Here is a 25,787-nt window from a genome sequence, read left to right as displayed (position 1 = left end):
ACCACGGACGTATATATCTACATAGTGGATAATCTTTGAATAAATCATCTTCAAAGTTAATATAGATGTAAGGATTTACAATTATCTTAGTTGATTTCAGTAATGTGGCTTGAGGAATTTAATTAAATTAATTGGACGGCCAACCCTGTGAGAGGTAAGCCGATCGAAAAGCTTCCAGAGAATTTATAGCTGGTTTTATTTGATTGAAAAGTGCTTGTCTGAGGGGATAATGGGGAAAAGTATCTAAGTTTTACTCATTTTCTGTTTTAAAAAAAATCACGCGGAAGAAATAACAGTGCAGAATAAAAGTTTGACAAAACCCCAGGGTTTACAATGTTCACTCTCAACATGTCATGCTGAGAGAAGATCTGAAATCATACATGACTCGCCACAGACAAAGCGAGTTTACCACAGCGCTGCTTCGCCAGAAAATATACATTTATCTATATTCTTTAGCTGCACTGTCACGGTAGAACTCGAGCTCCAAGGACATATCTGCTGGGGTTTGTTAGTGAATGGGATTCCTTCCTCTCGATCAGCAGTGAGCTGCGCTCACCATCCATTCTGCACTAAACACACTATAGATATTAATCGATGTTGACAACGCTTATCTGTTCAGTAAATTACAATATCTTACGTGAAGCTGTTTTGAATCCGGTCGCAAAATATATATACACGCATTTCGTAGACATGGCGCAGAATCATGAACATCAGAAAGCGGTGCTACGTACGTTACTCTAGCGTTACGTCGACCGTTATTTTATAAGATTCCTATTGAACGATTTTCACTTTTCGTCCTCAAGAATAAAATTAGAGGACGACGAAAATCAGATTCAGAATCATCGACTGCCATTGTTCTCGCTTTAGTCAAACTGCAAGAGATGTTTTATCTGATAGATGCTGATCAACTATAGTGAACTTTGTTTACTAGTAAACATATATGACATCAATGATCGTTTTTCAAGCTGCGCACTTACGTGTAATCTGCTCTGATATAGTAATGTCATTATGTAGAGCAGATTACACGTAATTAAATGCTTCCGCGATATTTTATTATCAACGTTGTCAATGCCGTGGCGTAGGAAGATGTATACGCTTGGCTTTCTGGGGAGAAACTGGATGCTGAGGTTCACACTCTTGTTCCCCCAGTATAAAAAATCCCAATCGCCATCTGCTGACAAAAGAATATCTCAATTAATTCGGTTTGTCTGTCTCCCTCTTGATCTGTCTTACAGTGTGTCTACGATTTGAAATCGATAATAATGGTGTCCAAAAATTATATGTCAGCGACACCAAAAACTTTGCCACAAGTTGCTTTATGTTGAATTTAAACCGGTAATGGATCTTGTAATGGTAACTTAATTATAATACAGATACTATGCTTTATGTTCACTATGCCACGACGGGGATACCGGCCTTTTTTACCGGTACTTCGCGCTGCCAGTGAGCGAATTAACGTCAGTTACGTCGGGCGCCCTTTAAAAATGTTGACCGACTATACAGTGGTGGGTAGATAGATTAGGGTCATCGAGCAAACATACGCGCTTCTCTGTCAACAACTTGTCATTCGGCAGCTACTTGGCGATAACAATTTAGCCTTATAATCATAACTGAATTCTTCGACAGAAATCTTCTCACTTCCCTTAACATGCAAAGTGCTGATCATAATATGTGATTGTTTGTCCGCCACTCTGCTTTATTTTTTATATATCATTTGTCTTTGAGTGCACTGCCTATACCAGATCACGACGCCTTCCCCTGCCAGTGAGAATAACCAGTCTGATACACGATAAATAATACATAAAAATGACATATCGTGTCAGCATATTAAATATTTATTTTACATTTGTCTTCAATTAAGTGCAACCTTCTTGAAGAAGTGCAATGTCACTAAATAATTACTGAATCCAAATGTCTGCTACTTTTGTAATTATAGTGCTACACCAGTCATAACGATCTCATAAAAAGGCACATTGCATATATTACATCAATATAGATCAGGTCAAAATTTTCACTGATCAACATTTATACTTTGTATCACAGTAAAAAATAAACGTCTCTCACAACAAGGCGTACAATATAAAAATTGGTGCAAATATTCCGTGATTTGCTACTGCTACAGGTATTCTTTTTTAAGTTTTGTAAGAACATTAATGTTCATAAAAATTTGTAGAAATGGACAAGGGCCACAACATTTGACATCTCAATACATGTTAAATATAAGGTATTTATGTCACAGCTCAGAGATTTATTTCAATTCCTTATTAACAGTTGTCCACTGCCAACTGTAAAGCTAAATATAAGCCGCTCTAAAAGACAGCTTAAGAACTTGCTATTATACATCACATGACTGTTTTCAAATAAATAACACAAGAATGACAAGATATAGTAGCTCTGAGTAAGTCAGATATGCAAAATTTCTAAGAAGAGATTATACTGCTACAAAGAAAAAAACAAAGTGAAGACATTTATAAGTACATGAAAAGTTATATTAGAATATCTATATATATTAAGTCTGTGTAATACCAACTTCACTATCACAGAGACTGCATGTATCACATATCACAAATAAGGACTAATTATCACAATAAGGGATTAAGGACAAAGACAAAAATTATCTAGAGTGCAGCAATTGAGGACGTGCATCATGCTGAGCTAGTCCAGCACTTTTAACAGGCTCCACATCCACAGAGGTTTGTGACTGCAGACAATCTGAACCTACAGCCCCCTTTTGATTTTGTCTTATGAAAAAGAATTTGTTTTTAAAAAAGTTTTACAGCAGCTAAAAATGTGTCTAAAGATAAGGAGAACATTAGCTTATTCAAAATGGTGTATTGATGAAAATGAGCTGTAGCTATGAAGACATTCACATTTGAAGTGCAAATTGTGAAGGGATAATTAAGCTGGAGACAGTAGTAAAATTGTGTATAAGTAAATCAGTAAATGGACGGAAGATATATAATCTAATATAGATAAAGCTAACTGATAATCTGTTATGGATAAAAGTGAAAAGTTCAGATATCAAGAAAGATATAAATGTTCATATAAAGGGATAATGGGAAACTTTTTCAACAGAAATATTAGAGCCTATATAATCATCAAATTGCAGATGAGAACCTCAACTTAAGTGCCATAACTGTGTAGATATTACAATAATATAGTACAATTTCTTTACACATCTGGGTGCAGGCCCGTTCTTAGCCCCCGCGGGGCCCGAGGCAAAGGGCATGTGCGGGGCCCTCACGCCACGATCACACGGTTTTCCATATGCCTAGTTACCATATCAATCAAAAGCGCGGGGCCCCTTGAAGCGCGGGGCCCTAGGCAGATGCCTCGTCCGCCTGCCCATAAGCACGGCCCTGTCTGGGTGGCAGTGTTGACAATGTTGCTGTTAGTCATAGCTCTAGGGTTGTAAGCAAATCCTTTCAAATGCATTTCCATATGAATATGCTGCAAAAGACAAATGTTTTACTTTATTTGAAAATATGTTAACTAAAAAGAAAAACTATGGAAATGAAGGTGGCTATGAAGAAATAATAGGCAAAATGGAAAAGAAAATGACTAGATGACAACCAGAGAAGACAAAGCAAACTATCCTCTAAATGCACACAGTCCCATCATCTTGTGAGAGAGAACTCTGAACATTTCAAAGAAAGGATGACATCAAAGTTTTCTTTCAAGAAATTTCTCTTCAAACAATATTTATCCCCTCAGTTTTAAGATTTGGTGATTTGCAGTAACCTAAACCCACAAATCTGTAAATAATATTACATTCAGCCTATAATTAAGGAGCTAAAAGAAAAAAAACTAGAATGGTACAAAATCAAGTTCTTACCAACAATCATCGCCTCCAATGCTGATGAGATATTTATCATCGAATGTGAAGCGCACGCCCGTCACATGTGCCGAATGGCCAACAAATGTTTTGTGAGGTGCCTGTGTGAACAGTCCATCAAGGTCACTTTGAGCAAAACTTTTTCCTTTTTATGTTCAAACTAATAATGTCTTCATGTTTGTTATTAGCATATTATAAATCTGTTGTATGATTTTAAACATAACAAACTGCCATTTAGGATTCAATGTATCTTGACATAAACTGAGACAAAAAAAATTCATTAGTAATAATTATAACACCTAAGATTTATTTTCTTCAAATGTAAATAAATTAAATACAGTTAACTATTAGTTTAACGCCACAAAACAAACAACAAATTTAGAACTGACTCAGTTTATCTTAACTTTATCTCTATTTCTCAGTGACAACAGATTATTACGAAACTAATAATCATGACAAAAACAATTTTTATTTGGAAAACCTTGACATAAAAAAAGGCATTACTGTAATGTGATAAAGGTTAGCTTCAGGAAGTAAACATTTACTCTACAATAACCAACATTTCTGTAAAACATGCATGTACAATTTTGCATAATGATAAAATATAGTAGATGCTCTCCAGCCACATACAATTGTTCAAAAAAAGAGTATATAAGCAGCATGTATTTTTCAGATTAGTACTGTTTAACATTTTTCCCATCTTTTACAAATGTCAGATTAATGTAAATAAATTAAATATGTCTAATAAAACAGTTTTGATTTCTATATATGTACCATATAGGAATGGCTAATGTATCATAAAAAGTCTTTAGAAATGGAAAAAAAACTTCAACACAGAATAACGATGTCTGTGCAAGTGCATCAAGTTGTGCATATTGAATTCAAATAGAGCGCCGATTGTTATGTTACATCACATTAAGTGTCATTTGTTATATTACATCAAATAAAGGGCCATTTAATTGTTATGTTACATCATACAAAGGAAAGTTCACACATGAAAAAAACACCTTGACAATTATTAATGACAGTTTTATAAGCTTACATGTGAGAGCAGATATGGACTGTTACAGAGAGATCTAAATGTATCTACTCAAGGATTTACTAGTATAATAAGAGACAATCTTTGTCTACAACATAAGACTTGAAAGCTGCAGTTATTGCTCTAATACTAAACGAAAAAGAAATACCTGAAATGATAGGACTTGGTTCTTCTGAAAATTACTAGAGGGTGCACTGCTCCTATTCTTTTGTATATCTAGTAATTATCTAACAAAACCCCACCATAAAACTCTGGATATTAATAAGGTTCCATTAAGCTAGAATCTGTTTTTGTAGTATTTTCTTCTTTTACTATTTTTTGGGATATAAGGTTTTTCCAAAGTGCCAAAAGACCCTTTTAGTAAAAAAATTTAGTTTAACCACTGTTCAAAAAAACATATTCAATTCTTCAACCTCTATTAAACACAGAAATAACAAAAAATCCAAACACAATTGCTCAAAGCTATGTAGGCAGGTCTTTCTAGCTGAACATGAGCCATGCAGAAAAACAGAATTCTGACCATCATCCACATTTATTCTGAACTACTTTACTCCAAAACTAGCTACATGCACTAACAGGCAACTCACCATGTTCTGAGAGACAGACAAAGCAATGCAACACAAACCTGTAGCCAACTCACCATGTTCTGAGAGAGAGAGAGACAAAGCAAAGTAACATGACCCAGTAGCAAGATTATTTTGACAGGCAAATTCAGGGAGAAAAAGTCAGAGAGAGCACATGCAATAAATGCAAAAATGCAACCACTCTATGTTCAAGGTTTTTAACAAACTTAATGCCTTATTTTAAGCATATTTGTGTTCTTTTGTTTAAAACTCCATTTAAAAGCAGTACATAAACAACAATGTTTGCATTCTCTTTATTCAGATAAACATCAGTTTTAAACCATTAAAGATCTACATATACTAGTATTTTGTATTTCCCTACATTTCATGTTTCTTCACCAGTTATGATGCAAGATACTTACAAACTTGTCTGGACAAGGGAACTCGAACAACTTGACAGATCCAAAATCATCACCAGTAGCCAATGCATTGCCAAGATGAGACAGGTCAGCACAGTTTATATCAGCTTTACTTGAATCCTTAGGCCAGATTCCCAAAACTTCTTTCCCAAGGACACTAACAATGAGGAAAAAAACCACATAGAAATGAAAAAAAAAAATTACTGTGACCAGTAAGGCACCTCAAATACTGATATCTTCACAGTAAAAAATGTTTTTTCCAATTAGTTATTCAACTGCTTTTTACTTCTGAAAATGCTCATCCCATTTTGGAAATGTTAACTTATTTTGATTTATACCTCGTCCAGGTATTCCAGGTAATCTTGTTTATGATCGCCTCATCCTCTAGTAGGTTGCCAGCAGGTACCACAAACACTTGGTTGATGTAAGCTCCAGTGCTTACCTGTCATACAAGGAAATGCAGCTTTAACATGCTTTTAAAAATATATATATAAGCAAGGGTAAGTAAGGCTACCCTTGCCAACAAATGGGATAAATATCATTCATAAAAAATAATTTTGGGGCAAGTAAGTCCTGAGGTATAACATCAAATCTGTTATATTACAGTAGATCTGCACTACAAAACCTGTCAGAAGATGCTATACCACTCCATTCACAATCTTTAAATATTGTTGATTTGGCGTTCTGGTATGAAAGCACTAAAAATCTTTCTTCCTTCTATAATTTTCTGCAGAAGCTTATAGCAGTGTTTCAACAATTCATATAGCACCAGATAAAAACAATATATAAATGCATATGGCTTTGTCACATAGATTTTAAAATGGATTGAGCAAGCTGGGAGTAACTATAGGATTCCTCTCTTTCATGTTGCCATACAGCATTCTATAGACATATGTTTGGGCATTATGTTGCATGTATCCATGTATGTATAATTATTATTCTGTGTTTGTATTCCAAACACTTTGAGTTAGCCTTTGATGATGAGGTAAAGCGCTATTTAAATTAACTTAATTATCATTGTTTAATCTGGCAAATATGTGACTCCATAACTTGGTAGTTGAGGAACTCAGGAGAAGCTGACTCATGTGTATGACTGGAAAATGCCACCTGACTACCCAACAAAAAGAGGATCTAATACCTCAAGGAAGGTAAAGGCAGCAGGAGAAGGTCACGCTCTGCCTTCCCCTATCACCACTAGAATACGGGGCATCTCACTAGCAAGGCATAACTCTTCCATGTTACAAGCTCCTTTAAAATATATGTGTGTTATTCATTATAGATCCTCCCTTTGCTTGGCTGTGAGTGAGAAACGTTTTATTTGGTAGGGGCTTGTTTCTATGTTATTGATGATAATCACAAGCAATTCTAGTTCTCCTGCAATTATGCCATATGGTAGAAGTGAAAAAGACAGATAATAAAAGATTTTCTAATACAAAACTAACCCTAATGTAATGGCTGTCAGCTGAAAAATCCATCTGGATGACAAAGCTAGGGATACCCTTGCAGTACCCAGTGCGAGTTAGGGAAGGACCAGAAGTCAGATCATAAAAGTCCACACAGCAATCCTCAGATCCAACAGCAAGTATTTTGGAGTCTGGGCTAAACCTGTAAAAAGATTAATATTGTTTCAGATTTCACTGGGAATCATACAAGCAGAACATCACTACAACAGATACTTAAGGCCCTTACCTGATATCATTAATGGGAGCAGATCTATCTCGTTTACGTCCCCAGAGCTTGAAGCCTGCTGTGGCCAGCAAGATGAATTCACCAGTTTTCAGACCGACTGCAATCAAATCTCCATCTGGGCTGAATGAGGCAGACCGTGCACTTCCAACTTCCATTCTGGCAACCATTGACTGAAAAAAATTCAATATTATTTTTGGAAAAATTTATGGTGATTAATATATTGTTCAAGTATAAATACTGTTTAAGAAAGATACTAGGTCAAAAAGTGATTACAAAAAGAATTTCCTGGACTTGGAGTGGATATTCAACTCTTTTAGATTACTATCACATTCATCATAGATTATCTCCTCTGTTTGTGCCTAAACATAGATACAGGAGTTTGAGGGGGAAAAATTCTCTGGAAGTGAAACTCCAAGTAATGAATCTTAACTATTGCTTGGTTCACAGAAGGCTACATCAGAAGAAGAGGGATGTTTAGAGTAATCCAAACACTGTATAACTGTAAAATTGTCTACAAAAAAAAGGTTGCAAGCACTAATAATAAAAAGACAATGGCTTACTAGAAAAAGTCGGGGTCAAGCTATCCATTATCCATTAGTGTAATGCAAACCTTGTTTGGTATGTCCCAGAGGCGGAGTGTGTTGTCAAAGCCAGCAGTGATGTAGCGGGCAGCTAGGGGATGACAGTCCAGTGCCCACAACAGCCCCTCAGCATGTGCAGACATCAGAAGCTGCATATTGCCTGTTTTCTCATTCACTTCTAGAATTTGATTTTTACGTGTACCTACAAGAATTTTTCCCTGTAAAATAAAAAAAAAGGTTTTGGAGTCAAGACTAGTCAGACTTAAAAAGTATTGAGTAAGACAACTGCTGATGATGAAATCTACTACTTGCTATGAATAGCTTTTAAATCATGCCATTAAACTATCACACCAATAAACTCTACAATTTCATAATTATCATACTTTTGCTCGACAGACAGATTTCACACTCTCCAATGCAGTTCCAGCCTCTGTGATTGGAAACGCTCGACACCTTTTCATCTCTGGGTCCCACAGCTTAACAGGTCCACTGTCTTTAGATCTAAATTTTTAAAAAGGATAGATATACATCATGTAATTCATGCAGCACATAATATACTGCAATTTGAATACATTGCTCTTTATGGTAGAAAAGAATATCAAATGTTCATGCTCTTTAGATACTGGAATAAAGGGAACATTCCCAAAAAAGTCATGGATGAGGTTTGGTAAATTATCTCTCCTTGAACACCTAATCAATATGGGCTTGCATCCACCTGTACTCTACAGCAGCAAAGAATGGTTCAACTTGGGGGAGGTAGGTAAGAAGAACAAGTACTGCTGGTTAGTCTAACTGCTTGCTCTGGCCTGACAACATTTAAATTGTATGCTTTTATTTTGTAAAATTTTACTCCTTACAGTTTTGTTGAACATTTTTTTGGGTACTTACCAGATGACATGAAATACCACCCTCTATCTACCCAATTCTAGATATACCCTCCAAATTAATGGACAGGACACAAAATCAGGTCTTTTATGCTAAGCTTTGGTTTAATAATCATATCTATATAACAGAAGAAATTTACAATCATACAAAATGCACACACAACACACAAACATTTATTTCTATTAAAAGATAAGACTACTAACGATATTTCCTTTCCACCTGTGACAAGAAGACCATCTCTAAGAGTTGTAAACATGGCAAAAACAGGTCCATTATGTGCCTTTGTCACCACACGTGTTAGGCTTGAGTCCTGCCACACATAAACATCACCACTGATGGCTCCTGTGTATGTCACATTATTCTGAAAAAAGAAGAAAAGAATATATTAATCACACATTCACACATATATTAATCACACAGAGACACTCACATCACACAGATATGAACAAATCTGTTCTTACATCAGACAAAAGTAAATCACCTTTATTATTTTAAATACAATAAATGCAACACTAAAAAATGTTGTAGTCAAAATCAACATTCATCACAAGAAAATCAACATTTTTACATAATCACTATCATCCCAGCTTGTTTCATCATACACTCACCGTCCCAAATGCAACAGATAGCATGGTCTGCATTTTGTACATGGGACCTGATGGACTGGCCACAGCACCAATTATTCCCCGCTTCCCAACAAGCTGGCCTCCAGCGACTGACCAGAATTTTACATGTTTGACACCTACAGTCACAAACTGAGTATCAGAGTCAGGCCGAAATTCTGCTCGGAAAATGCGCTTGCTGTGACCTGGTGCACCTGCCACCTTGACACCTATTGTAAAAAAAGAAATGCACATCATCACCATCATCACAATCATGATAATCAAATACCTTTTACATCTAACTTGCTACTGAGTCACCTCCTTTAAAATCTGAGCCTGACCAACAGAATGATACACCAAATTATTCAAATTCACCACATTTAATTATCCTCTCAGTTTTGCAAATGAAATGTCCTTTAGACATGTGACCAGTGATCACAGTAATTCATCAAAAAGGTATTATGTAATTTTCACAATCTGCTCCAAGATGGCCTATGTATGACAAAATTCTCACCATCCTGCCACCGCCAGATAATAATATTGTGCTCATTCTCCAGCCCAACTGTCAGAAGCATCTTGCCAGTGCAAGAAAAGTCCAGAGAGCATATTCCAGTTTTGTGATTTCCCTGCAGGACTGACAGAGTATCTTTTGAGCTGGCATCCCAGATGTGCACAGTTGGCACATCACTGATCTGTGCTGTAGCAATGACATTGCGAAATTTTGGATGTTTATTGACAGCAAGTGCAATGATGTCATCAGTGTGTTTAAGGTAGAATGACTGAGCACCTGTAGTGAAATAAAGTGTAATCATTAGTGCAATATAAAAAAAAGGCTTTAAAATGTTTTGAACTCCTTTCTCTTTTTAGAATACATCCTACAAAATGTATATCTCTTCATGGCAAAAGAATCTTTTATGATCCCAAAGTTAACCATCCTGGAACTTATAGAATTCTTTGGATCTAAGCTTTATGGAGGTTCTTTCTATGATTATATATTTTTACAATTGTTCTCTTTTATTGTATTTTGATTTTTCTCTCATAAACTGAGTTCAAAACAAGCCAATAACTTGAAGTAGAATGATTTTTAAAAGGTAGAACAGTTGCACACAACAAATAATCGATCTCAAGGTAAAAAAGCAGAAAATGTATGCCACCTATTTTGCATACGCTATACATGCAAATGGTTATCAGATTTTACAATGTATCAGCAAAAGTAGGAATCTGCCAGGTTTTGCCATTGTGCATTCTTTAAGTAACTATCAACGCAATGCTCTGTAGGGACAGCATGTTTACCTGAGGACAGGTTCTGCACAATGCCAGCACCAGCAGCGTGGAAGATAATATCACTGCCATCATTAACATAAAACAAATTGCTGCGAGCATCAAACCCTCTGTACCCCTGGATGCGTTCCAACTCAAGGTTCTGTAAGAAAAATAATGATACTCAAACAGTAAAAGCCATTTTCAAATGATCACCAATAAACATGTCTTTTGTGGCTGAAGATGTTTAAGGACTAAAAGGTCAGAGGTAAACTTTGTCTTGGTTTGATACATTACAGGTGAAAAGCAAACCTCTATTCAATTTTACTCTGCTTGCTTGCTCTTTTCATCTTTCAAGAGACAAATCTCTCACTCATGCATTGCACTTTGTAAAAATTTTGTTCGGTTGCCTGCTGAAGATTTTTGTAAATATGCACAAGGAAAGTTATTTTGTCTAGTGATACTGTGTATGTGGCAAGTTGTTTTGTTCTGTGATACTGTGTGGCAAGTTGTTTTGTCCAGTGATACTGTGCTTGTGTCAAACTCACTGTCACTTGTGTTATTTTCCTCTTCTTGCCGCCTGTTGTAACTGGCTCTGCCATCTTCACCTTGGGAGGCTCTGGTGCATTACGACTGACAGCTGGTCTATACATTACAAATTGTTCAATATTTCATTAAACAAATGTATCAGTTGCACACAATCTCAGCATAGTAGTATGTCTCCCTTGTGCATGCACACATACACACACACATCCAAAACAAAACCTTTAAGATATCCTTTTACATCTACACATGTTTTTTATCCTCACTTTTTAACTTCCTCAATTTCTTGCAGGTTTGGACGCACACCCTCCTTCCTCTGAACAGATGTGGCAAAGATCTTTGTGGTGTAATCAATATTCTTCTCCCTCTCTACATCACTGTCATAACCTGTATCAAAATCCAAGCAAATTATCTATGAGATAGTTTATTAAAATATAATGAACTTGTCCTAAGACCAGAGACATGGTTCTAAGACAACAGTGTTTTGGGCCTGAACACTACTTATTACAAACCAAACACTCATAAGATTTACTTCCATCAAGTCTTATTTTACTGCTGGTATTCAATATTGCTTTCCATCTGCAAGATATTTGCTTGGTCACTGTCAAGACATTATTTCCAGCAAGCATAAACATACTTGGTTACTCTGCAACTGTCTAATGGATGCATATGCTTGCAAGGAAGTGTCCTGCTAAGATTTCTCTGTTCTTCCTTCCACTCATTTTACAACAGTGTATTAAGAAAACACCTTCTTCTTCTGAGTCAGTATCAGAGTCATCACTATCTCCTTTAGACAGTCCTCTTTCTCCTACAGACTGACGAGTCCACACCATCACAGCTGTATCAGCACCCCCAGTTGAAATCAGTCTGCGGCCATCACCTGTCCATCGAACATTAGTGACATGGGCGCTGTGACCAACATACTTCTTGTACTTGGCAAACTTCCCCTGTGGAATGAAAAGGAACAGCTATATATATTAATGCATTCTTTTCCCTTTTTTAAAAAATTAATGTTGTGTATTTAAAACAGAAGAAGAAAACAATTTCACAATGAAGGCCCAAACAAAATTCTATCAAATCATTGCATTGTGTAACCAATTCTCAAAAAAATAATTCAAACTGTGAGCATCAAAATAATTCTCACCTTTACAGGGTAGCTAAATAGTTTAACAAAACCAAAGTCATCAGCAGTAGCCAGGAGAGTATTATCAGGTGACAAACATGCAGCATTGACATCAGTTACATCACTTTTTGGAGGCCACACTCCTTCACAAGCTGCACCAAGCACACCTGTCCATGTTGACCAGCTGAATTTTTCAATCTCTGAGCTGTTGATCGTGATTCGTTTTCCTCTAGGAGCCTCAAAGAAAAGCAGTTCTTTCGCTCCAGAGTTCACCATAAGAACTTTGCCTGCAAACAATTTTCACTTTGTCAAATACAAACAATACATCTTGTATTTCAAATGCAGTACATTCAGGACAGGAAACTAAAGACATCATATTTTTCAGTATGTGAATGTGTGTGTGTGTGTGTGTGTGTGATATACAGAGGTCGAAGGGAAGGATTGCTTAAACCAGAGATGAAATACTGTGCACCTTTTTTATCCCAGTCAATATGAGTGATGTAACTTGAAGCTCCTTTGCAGGTGCCAATGCGCTTGCTACCCAGGACATTATAGATGTCAACAAAGTTGTCATGGGATGCTACAGCCAAATACTTTCCTATGTCTGCATGAGAAAAAGAGGTTTTCTAGAATAAACTGAGAACATTATAAATCATTATCAGTTTTCATCAAGTATAAGATCAGTGCTGTAAACAAGAGGTGATTATGTGAGCACCCCTGGTCTCCACTCAAACACTTTCTCAATAAAATGCAAATGCAAGAGGCAGCAGGAAGAATGGGTTTACTAGTGGTCAAGCGAGGTGCCATTACATCTCTTGGTCTAGTTATCAGCATGTCCAGCTGTCCTGCACCCTGTGTTTCTTTCAAATGACACTCTCTATCCTCCCTTCCACTTCTGACCTCCTGTACTCTTACACCTCTCATACATAAGATGTAAACCAACACACTTGATCTGCTGATGGACTTTCCACTGGCCTTGTTAGCGTCATGTCACTCCGTGTGAAAAAAAAACATAAACTGTAAGCCACAGATGGTGCATATAGTAGGACATGAATTTTTTTCCTGGGATTCTGTCACATTGGTGACTTGCATGTATGCATATGGCAGTCAAAGCCCAAAGAGTATGTGGTCAGCATCAGAGAATTTCAGCAAGTTGATGAAAGTAGTTAGTACTAACCTTATCAGGCCACAATTATCAGATGACTTAAGAGGTTGGGTTTCTTTGGGGGTTTTTGGAGAAATTAGGAACTAAAGGTTTTTAAAGCAGGGAGTGTAACAAGCTGCAAAGAACAAGTGTGTACAATATTGACAAATATGTCACAAAAAATAATACATTGGAAATTGTATTTTGTTCGAAAGCATAGGAAGTGGATAAAGTCAGAGGAGACTATCAATATGCAAGGCAACAGTACTGTTAAGTGTTATTAAAAAGCATTCTTTGAGAAAATTGTATTTACCTGGTGAAAAACGTATATCTGAAATTTCTTCTTTCCTGTGATGAAATGATGCCACGGGATCCAATGTGTCTGCATTTACCACTGTGAAACTTCCTTTAGAATTAACAAAAGAAACAAACGTATGCTAAAGATTAAAAACTTACAATGATTGAAATTGATTACATTTATGGCCTTGCCATAATCTTTCACTAACAAATCTTTATCTGTGACTGGCCTCGAAAAATGCAAAATGTTACTGAAAACTTTATTATCTGCACTTGAGTTATATGTGTGGTGTTAAACTATTCCTGCAATTAGAAAACTAAACTGAATATTTTATGCCAATTTTATATATCTGAAAAAACAACAACACAAATAGCTTTGACATACCATCCTTAAACCCAACAGCAAGGAACTTTCCATCAGGTGAAAAACAAACACAACGGCCAGCATGCTTCAGTTCCTTCATGCTTATAAGCTGATGGGCATCTTCACAAGACCAGATTCTCAAGGTCTTGTCATCACTGACTGTGGCATACAAGGGTTTAGCAGGATGGGTAGCCAACCCCCACAGCTCTCCCTGCATGTGGCCCTAAAAACAAAAATAAAAATATCTGCTACAAGAACAGCTTTTAAAAATCTTGAAGAATGTGTCAAACATTTCTGTGGTTTGCAGAAGATAATTCTTGATTTCTTTTCTTTTCTTTTCTCATTAAGAGGTGTTTGTGTGTTTCTTTGGAAGCATGCATTGTTTTGTAGCTAGTTTTGACACAAAATTTCACATCCATGCTAATTCTGCAAGACAATTTCAATTAAAGGATCAAAAAGATCATTAAAAAATTGTTACTTATAATAAGAACAACCAGTTTCCAAAAGTTACCTGTGCTAGAATAGACATAGGTCCAGCTTTGTCCACTTCAAGAATTTCTCCAGTCACAGTGCCTACCAAAATCTTGCCATGACCTAGTACAATGGCACGTACAGCAGGCGATTCCAATGTTAGTATGCCCCTTGACCCTTGGGCAATGGATGCTTTTTTAATGCTGTATGTTTTAAGACATTTCTCAAACTGGTCATCCCAAAGACCAATAACACCATCCTTGCCACCAGTCACAAAGCCCTGCAGAATTATAAATATTTGCAGAATGTCAAGCTTTCAAAATTAAAAGATAGATATTTTTTAAATCATAACGTTCTGGTTGCATAAGCTTTCATATTTTCCACAAAGCCTGTAAACTTACAAACTGCCAGGTTGCTAGAGACATAGTGCAACAAAGATTTAAGCAGTTCATATGAACATCTAAAAATATTTAATAAGTACTAATGGATTCCAGCACAAACACAGGAATAACAGTTAGTAATATGTGCACCTAATTCCATCACATATACACACATACTCATGCATATGCACACATATGCATGCATATTAACATGCCCACCCACATAAAACACAAGCATGCACGTGTGCACACAAACACACACACAGCTTACTTTGTCAAGTGAGTGCATGGCAAAAACAGGGCCATCATGGGCCTTGACTACTTTCTGGAGGACCAATCCATTCCATATGAAGATGTTGCCATCTGCGCCTCCAGAGAAGCAAACATCTGCTGTTTTACCATATGACACACACATCATGTCACATAGTTTAGCCACCTGACCTACTGTACCTCTGTTGGAAGTGAAACCTCCTCCTAGGAAAAGAAATACTAAATATTAGTCAATGATTTTTAAAAGTTAAGTATATCACACTATTCTGAATGTCTACCAAAAGTAGTTGTCAACAGTGTCGACTGTGGTCTACACACTTAACATCTAAATATGTACATGGTAAAGTGTTATCTGAATTTTCTTTTAGCTCTTTCTATACAGTTTGCACCTGCAGATGTGAACGTCTTCATAGTTACAACTCAAATGCATAAAACTGTCCATACTGAATGTTAAATCCTCAATAATGATGCTGCATTGTTTCTTTGTATGTGTGTTACATTAAAACTCTCTTCATAGTGTGGCTATTATGAAGCAGTGAAAGCTAAGTGGTTTAGATGATATCCACAAAATGACAAACTGTAAAGCGTACTGCTTGCTGCCCAGTGAGAAAATGTGCAGTATAAAAGTCCTCTTCATTATTATTACCTGTCTGATTCCAGAACTTGATGTGTTTGACACCGACTGTGACCAGTTTGGTTGCATCAAAAGGATTCCACTTTACCACAAAAATTTTGTCTTTGTGTCCCCTGAAGAATATATTAAAAACATGATATCTACCCAATCTTTAAGGATACTCAACAATAAAATATATCTCTCTCTCTGTCTGTCTCTCTCTCTCTCTCTCTCTCTCTCTCTCTCGCACACACAAAAAATACCCCCTTGCAATCACAAGACAGCATTATACTGACAAATTTGTAAACCAACCTGGTGGTAGCTAGTTTTTCTCCCTTCTTCCAGTCCCACACAACTATACAGTGGTTATCGTCCAACCCAACTGATGCAAGATGCCTGCCATCAGCTAAAATATATACATTAACATCATAAATTCAGTAGCTGTAAGAACATACATTCACATCATAAAATCAGAGCTGTAAAAGCACATACTCATGTTCTGCAACAAGCAGCTGAGAAAATTTACTTTCACATTGCAACTGATAAAATTCTGATGAAAAATATTTTTGTACTTTCTCCTTAATCAACTTCTGAGCATCTCCTTGCTCTTTCTCTGAATCATAACAATAGCTTACTTGTGGTTTTTGTACATTGATAAACAGTTTTCCTTAGAAATATGTAATACAAAGACTAATGTTAATAATTAGACTGCCCTGATGATGCCTGACAGCAATTTCAGGCAGCATTGACTGAGTGAACAGACCTGAGAAATCCACAGCACAAACACCTCTTTCATGTTGGCCCTTGAGAATGGCTCCAGTCTTCAAAGTTTCTGCATCCCAGACATGAATGCTAGGATCTCGTCCAACCTACACCAACAACCATCAAAACAAGTTTGTCCAAACTCTTGTCCTGAGTACAGAGTCAAATATTTAATGACTTGCAGTCAGAATAGTGAAGATGAGGAATTAAAGGTGCATTGAATTCTATAGAGTTGATCACCTCACTGGCACGGCCCTCAAATGATTTCAGATTTTTAGCATTTTCTCGAACACAAAAACAATGTGTCCTGCATTTTTATTGTGGTGGAGGCTGAATGGTTGGAGCGCTGGTCAACAGCACTGGTTGGTGTGCAAGTTTGTATTGTCCAGAGGGGACAAAGTGGACTGCACTTCCTCTAAGAAGACCCCACCAACACAATCAGTGCTGTCCTCCAATAGAGACAGCACCCTTGGCACAACAGCCCGGGGAGGGAGAAGTGTGGCATGACAGATGTCAGCAAGAGAAGCTTGGGAAGAGCAAGTCACAAGTAACCACACCACCCTGGATCTCAACCATCTCAACCATGTAGCAGCTTACTTGAGTACTAGGCAGTGGTTGCACAGGCAGATAGCAAGCAGTCATCATAATAAAGGTATCAACAACCTATGGCCTATGTTAAGTGTTATCTTTACCATGTAGGTTACTTGGTTACACTACTGCAACATTGGTCCAAAGTTGAGCCCCAAAATAGAATTTGTCAGTTTAATCCTGCAAGAACAGTAATACACACCTGTCCTGTAGCAATAAGGTCTTTAAGAGGATGGATGCAGAGACACAGAATGTCATCAGAGTGTTCCGTGTAAAATCGCTGTTGGTTCTTCTCCTTGTTGTACACTATCCCAACTGCTGCCACATGATAAACAACTTCACCTGTCTGGGTGTAAAACAGGTTATTGCGGCAGTCATATCCTCGATATCTGGAAATGAATTGAAGCCAAAATTAATCCAGATCACCTCTTATGATTACCTAAAAAATGACAGAAAACAAGCATATCATTCATAAATACAGTATACTTGCAGGAAATAATATTAATTTCCTATTACTTAAAAAATACAAGCTTAATAGTATATAATTACTACTCTACTTTCACTAGTAGCTAACCTCTCCAGCACGCAATGATAATTTAGTAGTCAGTAAGGAAGTGATGTCCCTTCACCTAACTGGCTGGAGGGGGAAGAGCTCTGTTGTATTTTTGTCTTCTCTAACATTTTCCTCATGCTGACTTAATGTGAATTTGTTTGTTTTTGATGGACCTGCCATCGTGAGTTTGGAATGCGGTGCCAATTCCATTTCGGTGGCTTCAATTCCTTTTCAACATGCAGACTTCCCGTTTGGTGCACTTGTGTGGGCTTCAAGTATGTTTGACCTTTGTTGATCAGTGAACTTTTGCATGTGCTGGGGTTCATTCGTCTGTTGGATTTGTTGCATTTGCTATGGAGTGTATTCTGGTTTCATTGCAGATTGTGGTTAATGCTGTATGTGGACACTGACCTTTGGCATGAAGTACAGTCTGCTAAACACCGACATTTTGTCATCACCTTATTTTGAAGTCACACCACCTTACGTCATTTTTGAAGCACCTTGAGCTTCTCTATAGCACAGGATAAGACTCTATATAAGTGAACGTTTATTATTATTATAAAACCAAGACAAATCTATATACAGCTTACCCATGGACATACTCCAGTCGCAGACCATCATTGGGTCCTTGTTTGCGTTTTTCTCCAGGCTTTATCTCCTGTTGTATAAGCTTTTTCATCTGTGCAGCATCTTCACGATACAGGCAGCGCTGATACTGAATCTGTTTCTCTTGCTCCACATCAGAATCCAAAGAAGCTACATCTGACAGTTCAGAATCACTTCCTTCACTGTTGGAATCCACATAAGCTGGAATATGAAGAAAAAAAAACAATGTGTATAAATAATGTGTTAGATTTCTTAAATGTGCACAAGGCTATAAAATGCATAGTATCAAAAGGGTTCTGTCGGTCTATGGTTAATTAGAGAGATTTACAGTTTATGACGAGAAATGTTAACAAAGAATGATCTGTAATAACACATCAATTTAAAATATAAATCAACACAAGTTGTTTTGTTGTACTATGACTAATCATAGCAACAAAAGCATTGTAGAAATTCAAATTTGTTAAAGATGGAATCATGGAAGGAAAAAAATGTATCTTGCGATTAATGAAAGGGTGTCATAAAAAGTGACAAAGAAAAAATGGGAAATATTAAATCTAGCATGAATATCATTCTTCTGATCCTTTATATCTTATCACTTAGGAGTCAGTATGAGAGAAAATTACATATACCATTGTGGACATCAGGCAGATCATCATCATGACCAGTGCCTTGTGACAGGAAACGCCACTGAAAAATGGCATGATCAGCACCACCTGTTGTGATCACTCTTTGCTTGTCTGAAGAAAAGCGTACATTTGTGACATGTGCAGAGTGTCCCACGTACTTCCTAAATTTAGCACCTACATAGGAGCAAGAAAATAGTCCAATGTTAACAACAATTCAAAGAATGTAAATTATGTAAGACTTACATGTAAAATAAAGATAAATGATTTTTTTTTTTTAGATGTTTCCCTCATTTGTGCCTACCTCATAGGGAGAAGATATTTTTTCTCCTGCCTTAACAATGTCGTGTTAAACTACATACACAGTACCCACTCTGTGCCTTCATTACCTTAGACACAAAAATGATCTGCTAATGTGACATCTATACAGGTAGTCACATAACTCAGATTACAAGGGTGTGCACTACCTGAAAAAAATAATCTCAAACTGTTATAAGTAAATTCCATCAGAGAGTTATGTTAGTAAAAGTATGTACTGGTTCAGTAACAAGTAATATGACAAAAGTGAAACCATATAGCCTTTAAATAGAAGGAAAATGCAAAAATATTTCTAAAATTTAATACTTTCCCTGATGATCACTACCTTGATGTGATTAGGGCTAACAACCACTGAATTGGAAAAAGCAAATGTCACAGAAACTGACAAAGAATTTATTAATGCAGACTCTGGTCTAAATTATTTATACATGAAAATCAGCATTGAAATCCAGAAAACTGCCAGCACAAAGAGGGAAGCATTTTAAATATATAGGCCAAAAACAGTCAAGAATGGGATATCTTTGTTGCAGCTCTACATGTTAAGGTATAATAGGAAGAAATGAATGAAACTTATTAATACCAAGAAATTTTTTCAAACCTTTTTTTAAGCATGGAAAGCGGAACAGTTTGACCCAGCCAAAATCATCACCCGTGACTGTAACTTGTGCACTGAAGTTGGCATCTGTGGCATTGACGTCATTAGTGTCTGTGTATTTTTCCCAAATACCATTGACTTCAGCTCCTAGCACTCCAGTAAATGTTGCCCAGTGTATGCTCTGTATCTCCTCTTTGCTTGTCACCTGTTTCCCAGCTGCATACAACACATGTTCATTCCCATAATCAATGATCTATTGTGCTAAAAAAAATAAAATAAAAAACAGATCACCAGTTCATTCAGCCATTTTTATTAGTCAGTTCAACCAAATCATGAGTTGATTTGATGTATGCCATGCCCCATCTGTAATCCATTTTACCATTTTATGCCGACTGAAAAATATTTGTGAACACCTTTTGGTATTTTGAAGCTATTTTAATGATTGAGCCAAGACTTTATCCTAGGCTGATCTGTCTATATTTCTGTTTTTCACTCTGTGTGTGTGTGTGTGAGCACATGCACACATGATTATGACAGATATTGAAGTCTGGTAATGACTAGCTTCTAATCAGTTCAAACAGCCTTTTTCCTTTTCCTCGCTCTCTGTTCTTTTCCAAGGTAAAGGATGCCGGAACTACCTGTGCCCAACAAAGGAGGACTGCCCAAAACTGGGCTCGCTGGAGAGGTATTGTTGTGGCCCTGTCCTCCTCAAGGAGTAGCAAGGACTAAACTAACTAAATAGTTCAAACTGTTGAGGGTTTTCTGGCCCCATCCACCCCAAAAGAGAATTAATGAGGAATTATTAACCAGTTGAACGAAAACTAAGCATTACTGTACATGTGTAAATATTATCAGGATCCTGAAGTCAACAAACCTTAATTATTAGTACCATTTTTCTGGAAACAAGGCTACACCTGACAGGCTGAGTTGCTTTGTTCTCCTGAGACTTTTCTATTTTCTTGTGCAAAGTCTCTGTTTATTCATACCCATAGGTTCTTTTAGTTGCATTTTGTTTCTCTTAAGCTTTTTTTGTTATTGTTTTACTACCTGTAATTGCCTTGGTTTTTCTTTGTTTCAGATTTTACTTTAACAGTCACATTCTCTGCCATTACACAGATTTTTGGTCTAATTCATATTGCTACTTTCCTACTACATAGTCTTCTTTTTGCAAAATCATGATACTCTCAGTCCTTGTCACTTGGTTTCTCTTTGTCTTTGTCTCTATTCATCATCGGTACTGTTGTTTATCCTTCTGCAATGCATATGTTGTTTGTCCCTATGTTACCCACACCTATTGCTCCTCTATACTGTCTTTGATTTATAATACTGCTGTCTCTATGATACTGTAATAGCAAGCAGTTTGTGTCTCTTCTCATAAAGAATTTGCTACTCACTTGGCATCCTGAAAAAGAGATGTTCTCCAGCGCCACTGTTGGTCTGCAAAAACTTGCTGTCTACAGACCAGTCTATATGTGTGATGAAACTGGAGCTTCCTGAGCAAGTACCCACCCGCTTATAGCGCTGTTCTACAGAGTAGATGTCAACAAAGTTGTCATTGGAACCTACAGCTAGGAATTTACCACAGGGTGAGTACTTCATCTCATGAATCACTTCCTTGCGATCCTTGATATGAATTATTTCTGACAGATCTCTGTAGATGAAACAGATAAGTGAGGTATTTTAAATAAAGTGAAACTGAATCCTTGAAAAGCGAGTAAATAATGAAATGTGTAAACAGATAAAAAAAATTAACAAATATGGTTTTACAAGAACAATAACATATCAAAACTATGGCAACAAAAAGATTTAAATGATATATATACAGTATATAGATATCTTTTCATAAATCATGTTGCATTCTGTAAAGTTCAGGATCAGTCACCACTGATAAATCGTTCACTGATAAATCGTTGCAAAGCCACCCTTAGGAATTTTTAGTTAAAGACAACTGACCTAGTATTCAGAACCAGGAATGAGCCATCCATCATGCCCAAGGCCAGGTGCTGGCCTTCAGCATCAAAGCTACAGGAGCGCACTTTTTGTTCCACTGTAGTTCTAGAGAGCAATTCATAGCTGTTCATATTCCACAATCTGCAAACATAAAATGTGACTATGGATCTTCAAACTGATGATCACCAGCAAATGCAGAAATAAAACAAAAACTATTTCTAGAATCAGGTTGTATAGTCATAAAATCAAAACAGTATAGGCATGTTATGCCATGAACAAAATTGGGGATATCCCCTAGCTAAAACTTTAGACTCATACCTATCTGTTCTGTGACCACAATACTGCACTATCCAAGATAATACCAAGGGTAGCATACATGTATAAATATACACACTCGCAAACATACACAAAGAACAATAAACTGACTACAAGTTACATAAAATAATTAGAAAACATTTGTTTATCAGACAAGCTCCCTATCGGAGCAAAGAAGTGGGTGCTGTATGAAAACAGGTCTCAAAAGGTCTGTCAATGATACCAAAGGGTTGAAGAAAAATATATCACCACACTAGTTCAACAATGTTAAGTCCTACTACAATGGTTCCATGTTTGCTGATTAAGACCTTGCTTATCTACAACCTGCACAAATCAAGTAGGAAATTGCTTCTTTTTTTTTAAAGAGTACTTTACCTTACAGTTTGATCATCACTGCCTGTAGCAAAGATGGGCTTTTTGGGGTGGACAGCCAAGGCCCATAATTCTCCTTCTGCATGACCCTGCACCCAACATTTTGGCTTCTCACGATTTTTTATCTGCACCTCAAAGATTTCACTTTCTTGTGTTCCAATCAAAACATAGTCACCTCTTGAACAAACACTCCTGATGCAAAGTCCTGTACAGAAGAAACAATTTTGCTTCTACCTGGATGGACTTTTGCCATTTACATTTAGTCATGTTTTGCAAACATTTTCTATCTTTCTCAGTACAGATAGTCTGAATCTAAATGACAATGCTCTTTTAGTGACATAATGCTATAGTGACAACTTTTTGCTAGGGCTATGAATGAAGGCTTCTGATGCCTTTTCTCATGGTTTGTCATCTGCTGGCTGAGTAGATTAGCCCCAGCATGATTAAAATGTCTCTCAACATGGTAAACAGGGATTTTGTTAAAGTTATCTCTTACCTTTGTAGCCAGAAGGTGCATTGACAAGACTGATGTTTGTGACAGGCTTGAAGTCCACATCCCACAACTTAACAATACCATCTTTACCTCCAGATACAAATCCCTCTTCACACATAGCAAGGGTATAGACTGGACCCTGTGATTTTCATAGTTACAGTTGCTATCAACATTTATGTGAAGCAGTAGTTTCTAAAATACAGACAGTTCACTAATTATTCATGCATATATATTACATACAAAAATATCACCACACTAGTTCAACAATGTTAAGTCCTACTACAAAGTTCCATGTTTGCTGATTAAGACCACATCAAAAAGATCAACATTTTCAAAATAGTTTTATTATTAAAAGTCTTCATTTATTTTATATAAAGAACTAAGATCTGTGTGTGATCCACTGCAAATAGTCTGGCAATCAGCTTGATATAAATTTAAGGTATCTCACACAAAACACTTTCTCATATACTCACTCGCCCACAGATTTACCAACCAACTTTTTGTTGAATAAGTTTAACTTGAAAACAAATTCAAACTGAATGTAAATCAAATGTGTGCTATGACTGTAAATTAAAACAAGGTTGTCTATCAGAATGAACTCACATTATGGGCCAGTGACACGACTCTGTCCAGAGTGCTCTCTCGCCAAATGTACACATCACCGCTAAGGGTACCTGCATAAGTTGTGGACTCAGGACCAAAAGCCAGACAAAGCATAGTCTGAATCTCTCCTGTCTTTCCAAACACTCCCTTTCTAGGTGAAAGAGTGTTCCCAGAAAGAGACCAAAACTTTATATGCTTGACTCCACAGGAGACCACCATATTCTCTTTGTAAAGTTGAAATTGCACATCAAAGACCTAACAAAGTAAATAAATTCACAATGACATCAACACACCATCTCGATGAAATTGAAGATGTTAATGAAGAAAAATACAAATAATTTTAGAAAAGAAGTTTTTTCTTATTTCTTTATCTTCCTGTTTTCTTTGTGAAAAAGAGATTTATTAAAATCTATGAAAATTAATCTTGTCAGATTAATAATAAATAAATAAAGTTAAATGTTATTGGAACACACACATATATATATATACACATGATATCACCGAGGCTAGTAAGTATTAGCTATATATTTTATTATTCTTACTTTGTCTGAATGTCCTCTTGCTGTTGCTATAATTTTGCCCCTTCTCCAGTCCCAGATGTTGATCACAGAATGCTGGTCCATCCCAACTGAAACCAGTCGCTGATAGACAAACCAAGTGTGCTTTAACTTTTTGAAATATGACTTGTGTTTATTTGTAAATTTAACAATTTTGTCTCAAAACATTGCTTTCCTTTAATTCTTTATAAACCTATAAACTGCTATAGGTTTTAACAAATCACAATACTTGTTTTTACTGTCTACAATATCAGGACTATCATGTGTCTGTTCAAGGTTAAAATACCTTTAGATAAAAAATAATGCACAAAATGAAACAATGAATAAAATATCATGAACCTTACAGTGCCTTCTTTGTTGAAACCCACTGCGCCAACACCATGTTGATGGCCATCCTTTAAGATGGACACAGTTTCAGTAGTTACAGTGTCCCATACACATATGTAGGGTGCTTTCCCTATCTGCCCTGTTGCCACCAGTGTCCGGTCTGGATGCAGCGTTAAACTTAGAAAAATTGTGTTTAACATTAATATAAGTAAAGTATAAAAATTAGTCAGGATGATACTAAGAAAATCTAATTTAATGAAACTTTAAAGCCTGATTAAAGAATAACTATCACACTGATCTGTTGGGTTGGTGAATGAATAAATGATTGAATGTAGGAAAGAGACGGGAATGGTAAAATAATTTATGATAATAATTTATGATAGATATGTTGCATATTTATACTTCTGCTTTTTTTGTGGAAGGGATGTGCACATAAGATATTTCATAGTATTGGTCGATCATTAAAAAATTATATCGCACACCATAACGCGATGAATGTGTATATAGGTGTATGTATATAATTTATATATTGTGTATGTATATGAATTTCTACATACACATATAGTACAATTAAGTCAATCGATCGACAGTATATGTACGTGTCTGTGTGAGCCGTGCAAGTCGTGACATGATGTAGCGTTACTCAAGGCAAATCTGAACAAGATATCAAAATGTCGCATGTTTGTTTTGATGAATCACAACAGCCACCGAATTAAATCCTCCATGCTTACCTTACAATGTCATCATCATGTCCAAGGAAAAATTTTTGCTTTCGATCCCGTACATTGTAAACAATACCCACACCTGCCACGAAATAAACCAAATCTTTGTTAGCTGTGTAATAAAGATTATTGCGACATTGGTGGCCTCTGTAGCCAAAAACCCACTCAAGTCGCAGCTGAGAGTCTGGTGCAGTCTTGTCTGCCATGCTTGCGGAAGAAAAATCGTTGCTGTGGTAACGTGTACAACTATCGCATCTTCACCAATGATGTTTTTGCCGCTCTTCAGAATCGCACGCTATGCGCATGTCCGGATATACAGGTGTGC

The 25,787-nt window shown here is 36.5% G+C and overlaps 1 protein-coding gene and 1 long non-coding RNA gene across 4 annotated transcripts; one reads left to right on the top strand and one right to left on the bottom strand.

Annotated features, from left to right (window-relative positions):
• The first annotated feature begins 26 nt into the window (after positions 1–26).
• On the top strand, positions 27–7,623 carry LOC112570883. The gene is made up of 3 exons (XR_003100714.1): positions 27–154; positions 5,840–5,943; positions 7,488–7,623. It is a non-coding gene; the product is annotated as an uncharacterized LOC112570883 (long non-coding RNA).
• LOC112570878 (echinoderm microtubule-associated protein-like 6) lies at positions 1,815–25,771 on the bottom strand. Of its 3 annotated transcripts, XR_003100713.1 has the most exons (38): positions 25,472–25,771; positions 24,758–24,917; positions 24,399–24,497; positions 23,857–24,111; positions 23,257–23,392; positions 22,764–22,965; positions 22,077–22,214; positions 21,518–21,774; positions 20,127–20,339; positions 19,217–19,387; positions 18,572–18,788; positions 17,631–17,817; positions 16,842–16,947; positions 16,391–16,484; positions 16,112–16,212; positions 15,467–15,669; positions 14,856–15,095; positions 14,366–14,567; positions 13,997–14,089; positions 13,012–13,143; positions 12,561–12,826; positions 12,165–12,363; positions 11,683–11,803; positions 11,422–11,518; positions 10,907–11,036; positions 10,128–10,400; positions 9,620–9,843; positions 9,215–9,372; positions 8,510–8,627; positions 8,156–8,344; positions 7,546–7,715; positions 7,299–7,461; positions 6,195–6,298; positions 5,860–6,013; positions 5,515–5,520; positions 3,836–3,936; positions 3,371–3,450; positions 1,815–3,186 (listed from the first exon to the last, which is right to left on the bottom strand). XR_003100713.1 is itself a non-coding variant. In XM_025249564.1 (37 exons), exons 1-37 carry the CDS (start codon positions 25,666–25,668, stop codon positions 3,426–3,428), a joined length of 5,901 nt encoding a protein of 1,966 aa, XP_025105349.1. In that variant the 5' UTR covers positions 25,669–25,771; the 3' UTR covers positions 1,815–3,425. The 3 variants fall into 3 exon arrangements, 2 of the variants coding, with proteins under 2 accessions (XP_025105349.1, XP_025105350.1); XM_025249564.1 differs by having other exon boundaries at positions 1,815–3,450; XM_025249565.1 differs by lacking the exon at positions 5,515–5,520 and having other exon boundaries at positions 1,815–3,450.
• Positions 25,772–25,787: the final 16 nt, after the last annotated feature.

This window comes from Pomacea canaliculata, linkage group LG8, assembly GCF_003073045.1.
Source record: "Pomacea canaliculata isolate SZHN2017 linkage group LG8, ASM307304v1, whole genome shotgun sequence".
Classification (NCBI taxonomy): Eukaryota; Metazoa; Mollusca; class Gastropoda; order Architaenioglossa; family Ampullariidae; genus Pomacea; species Pomacea canaliculata.
This window is presented reverse-complemented; position numbering and strand designations above follow the sequence as displayed.

Excerpts from the sequence above, each read along its gene's own strand:
- LOC112570878 (XM_025249564.1), bottom strand. The coding sequence starts at position 25,668 with ATGGCAGACAAGACTGCACCAGACTCTCAGCTGCGACTTGAGTGGGTT. Across the intron at positions 11,037-11,421 it reads GGAAAATAACACAAGTGACA|AACCTTGAGTTGGAACGCAT; the intron begins GTGAGTTTGACA and ends TTTTTCTTACAG. Across the intron at positions 6,299-7,298 it reads CTGACAGCCATTACATTAGG|GTAAGCACTGGAGCTTACAT; the intron begins GTTAGTTTTGTA and ends CTTGTATGACAG.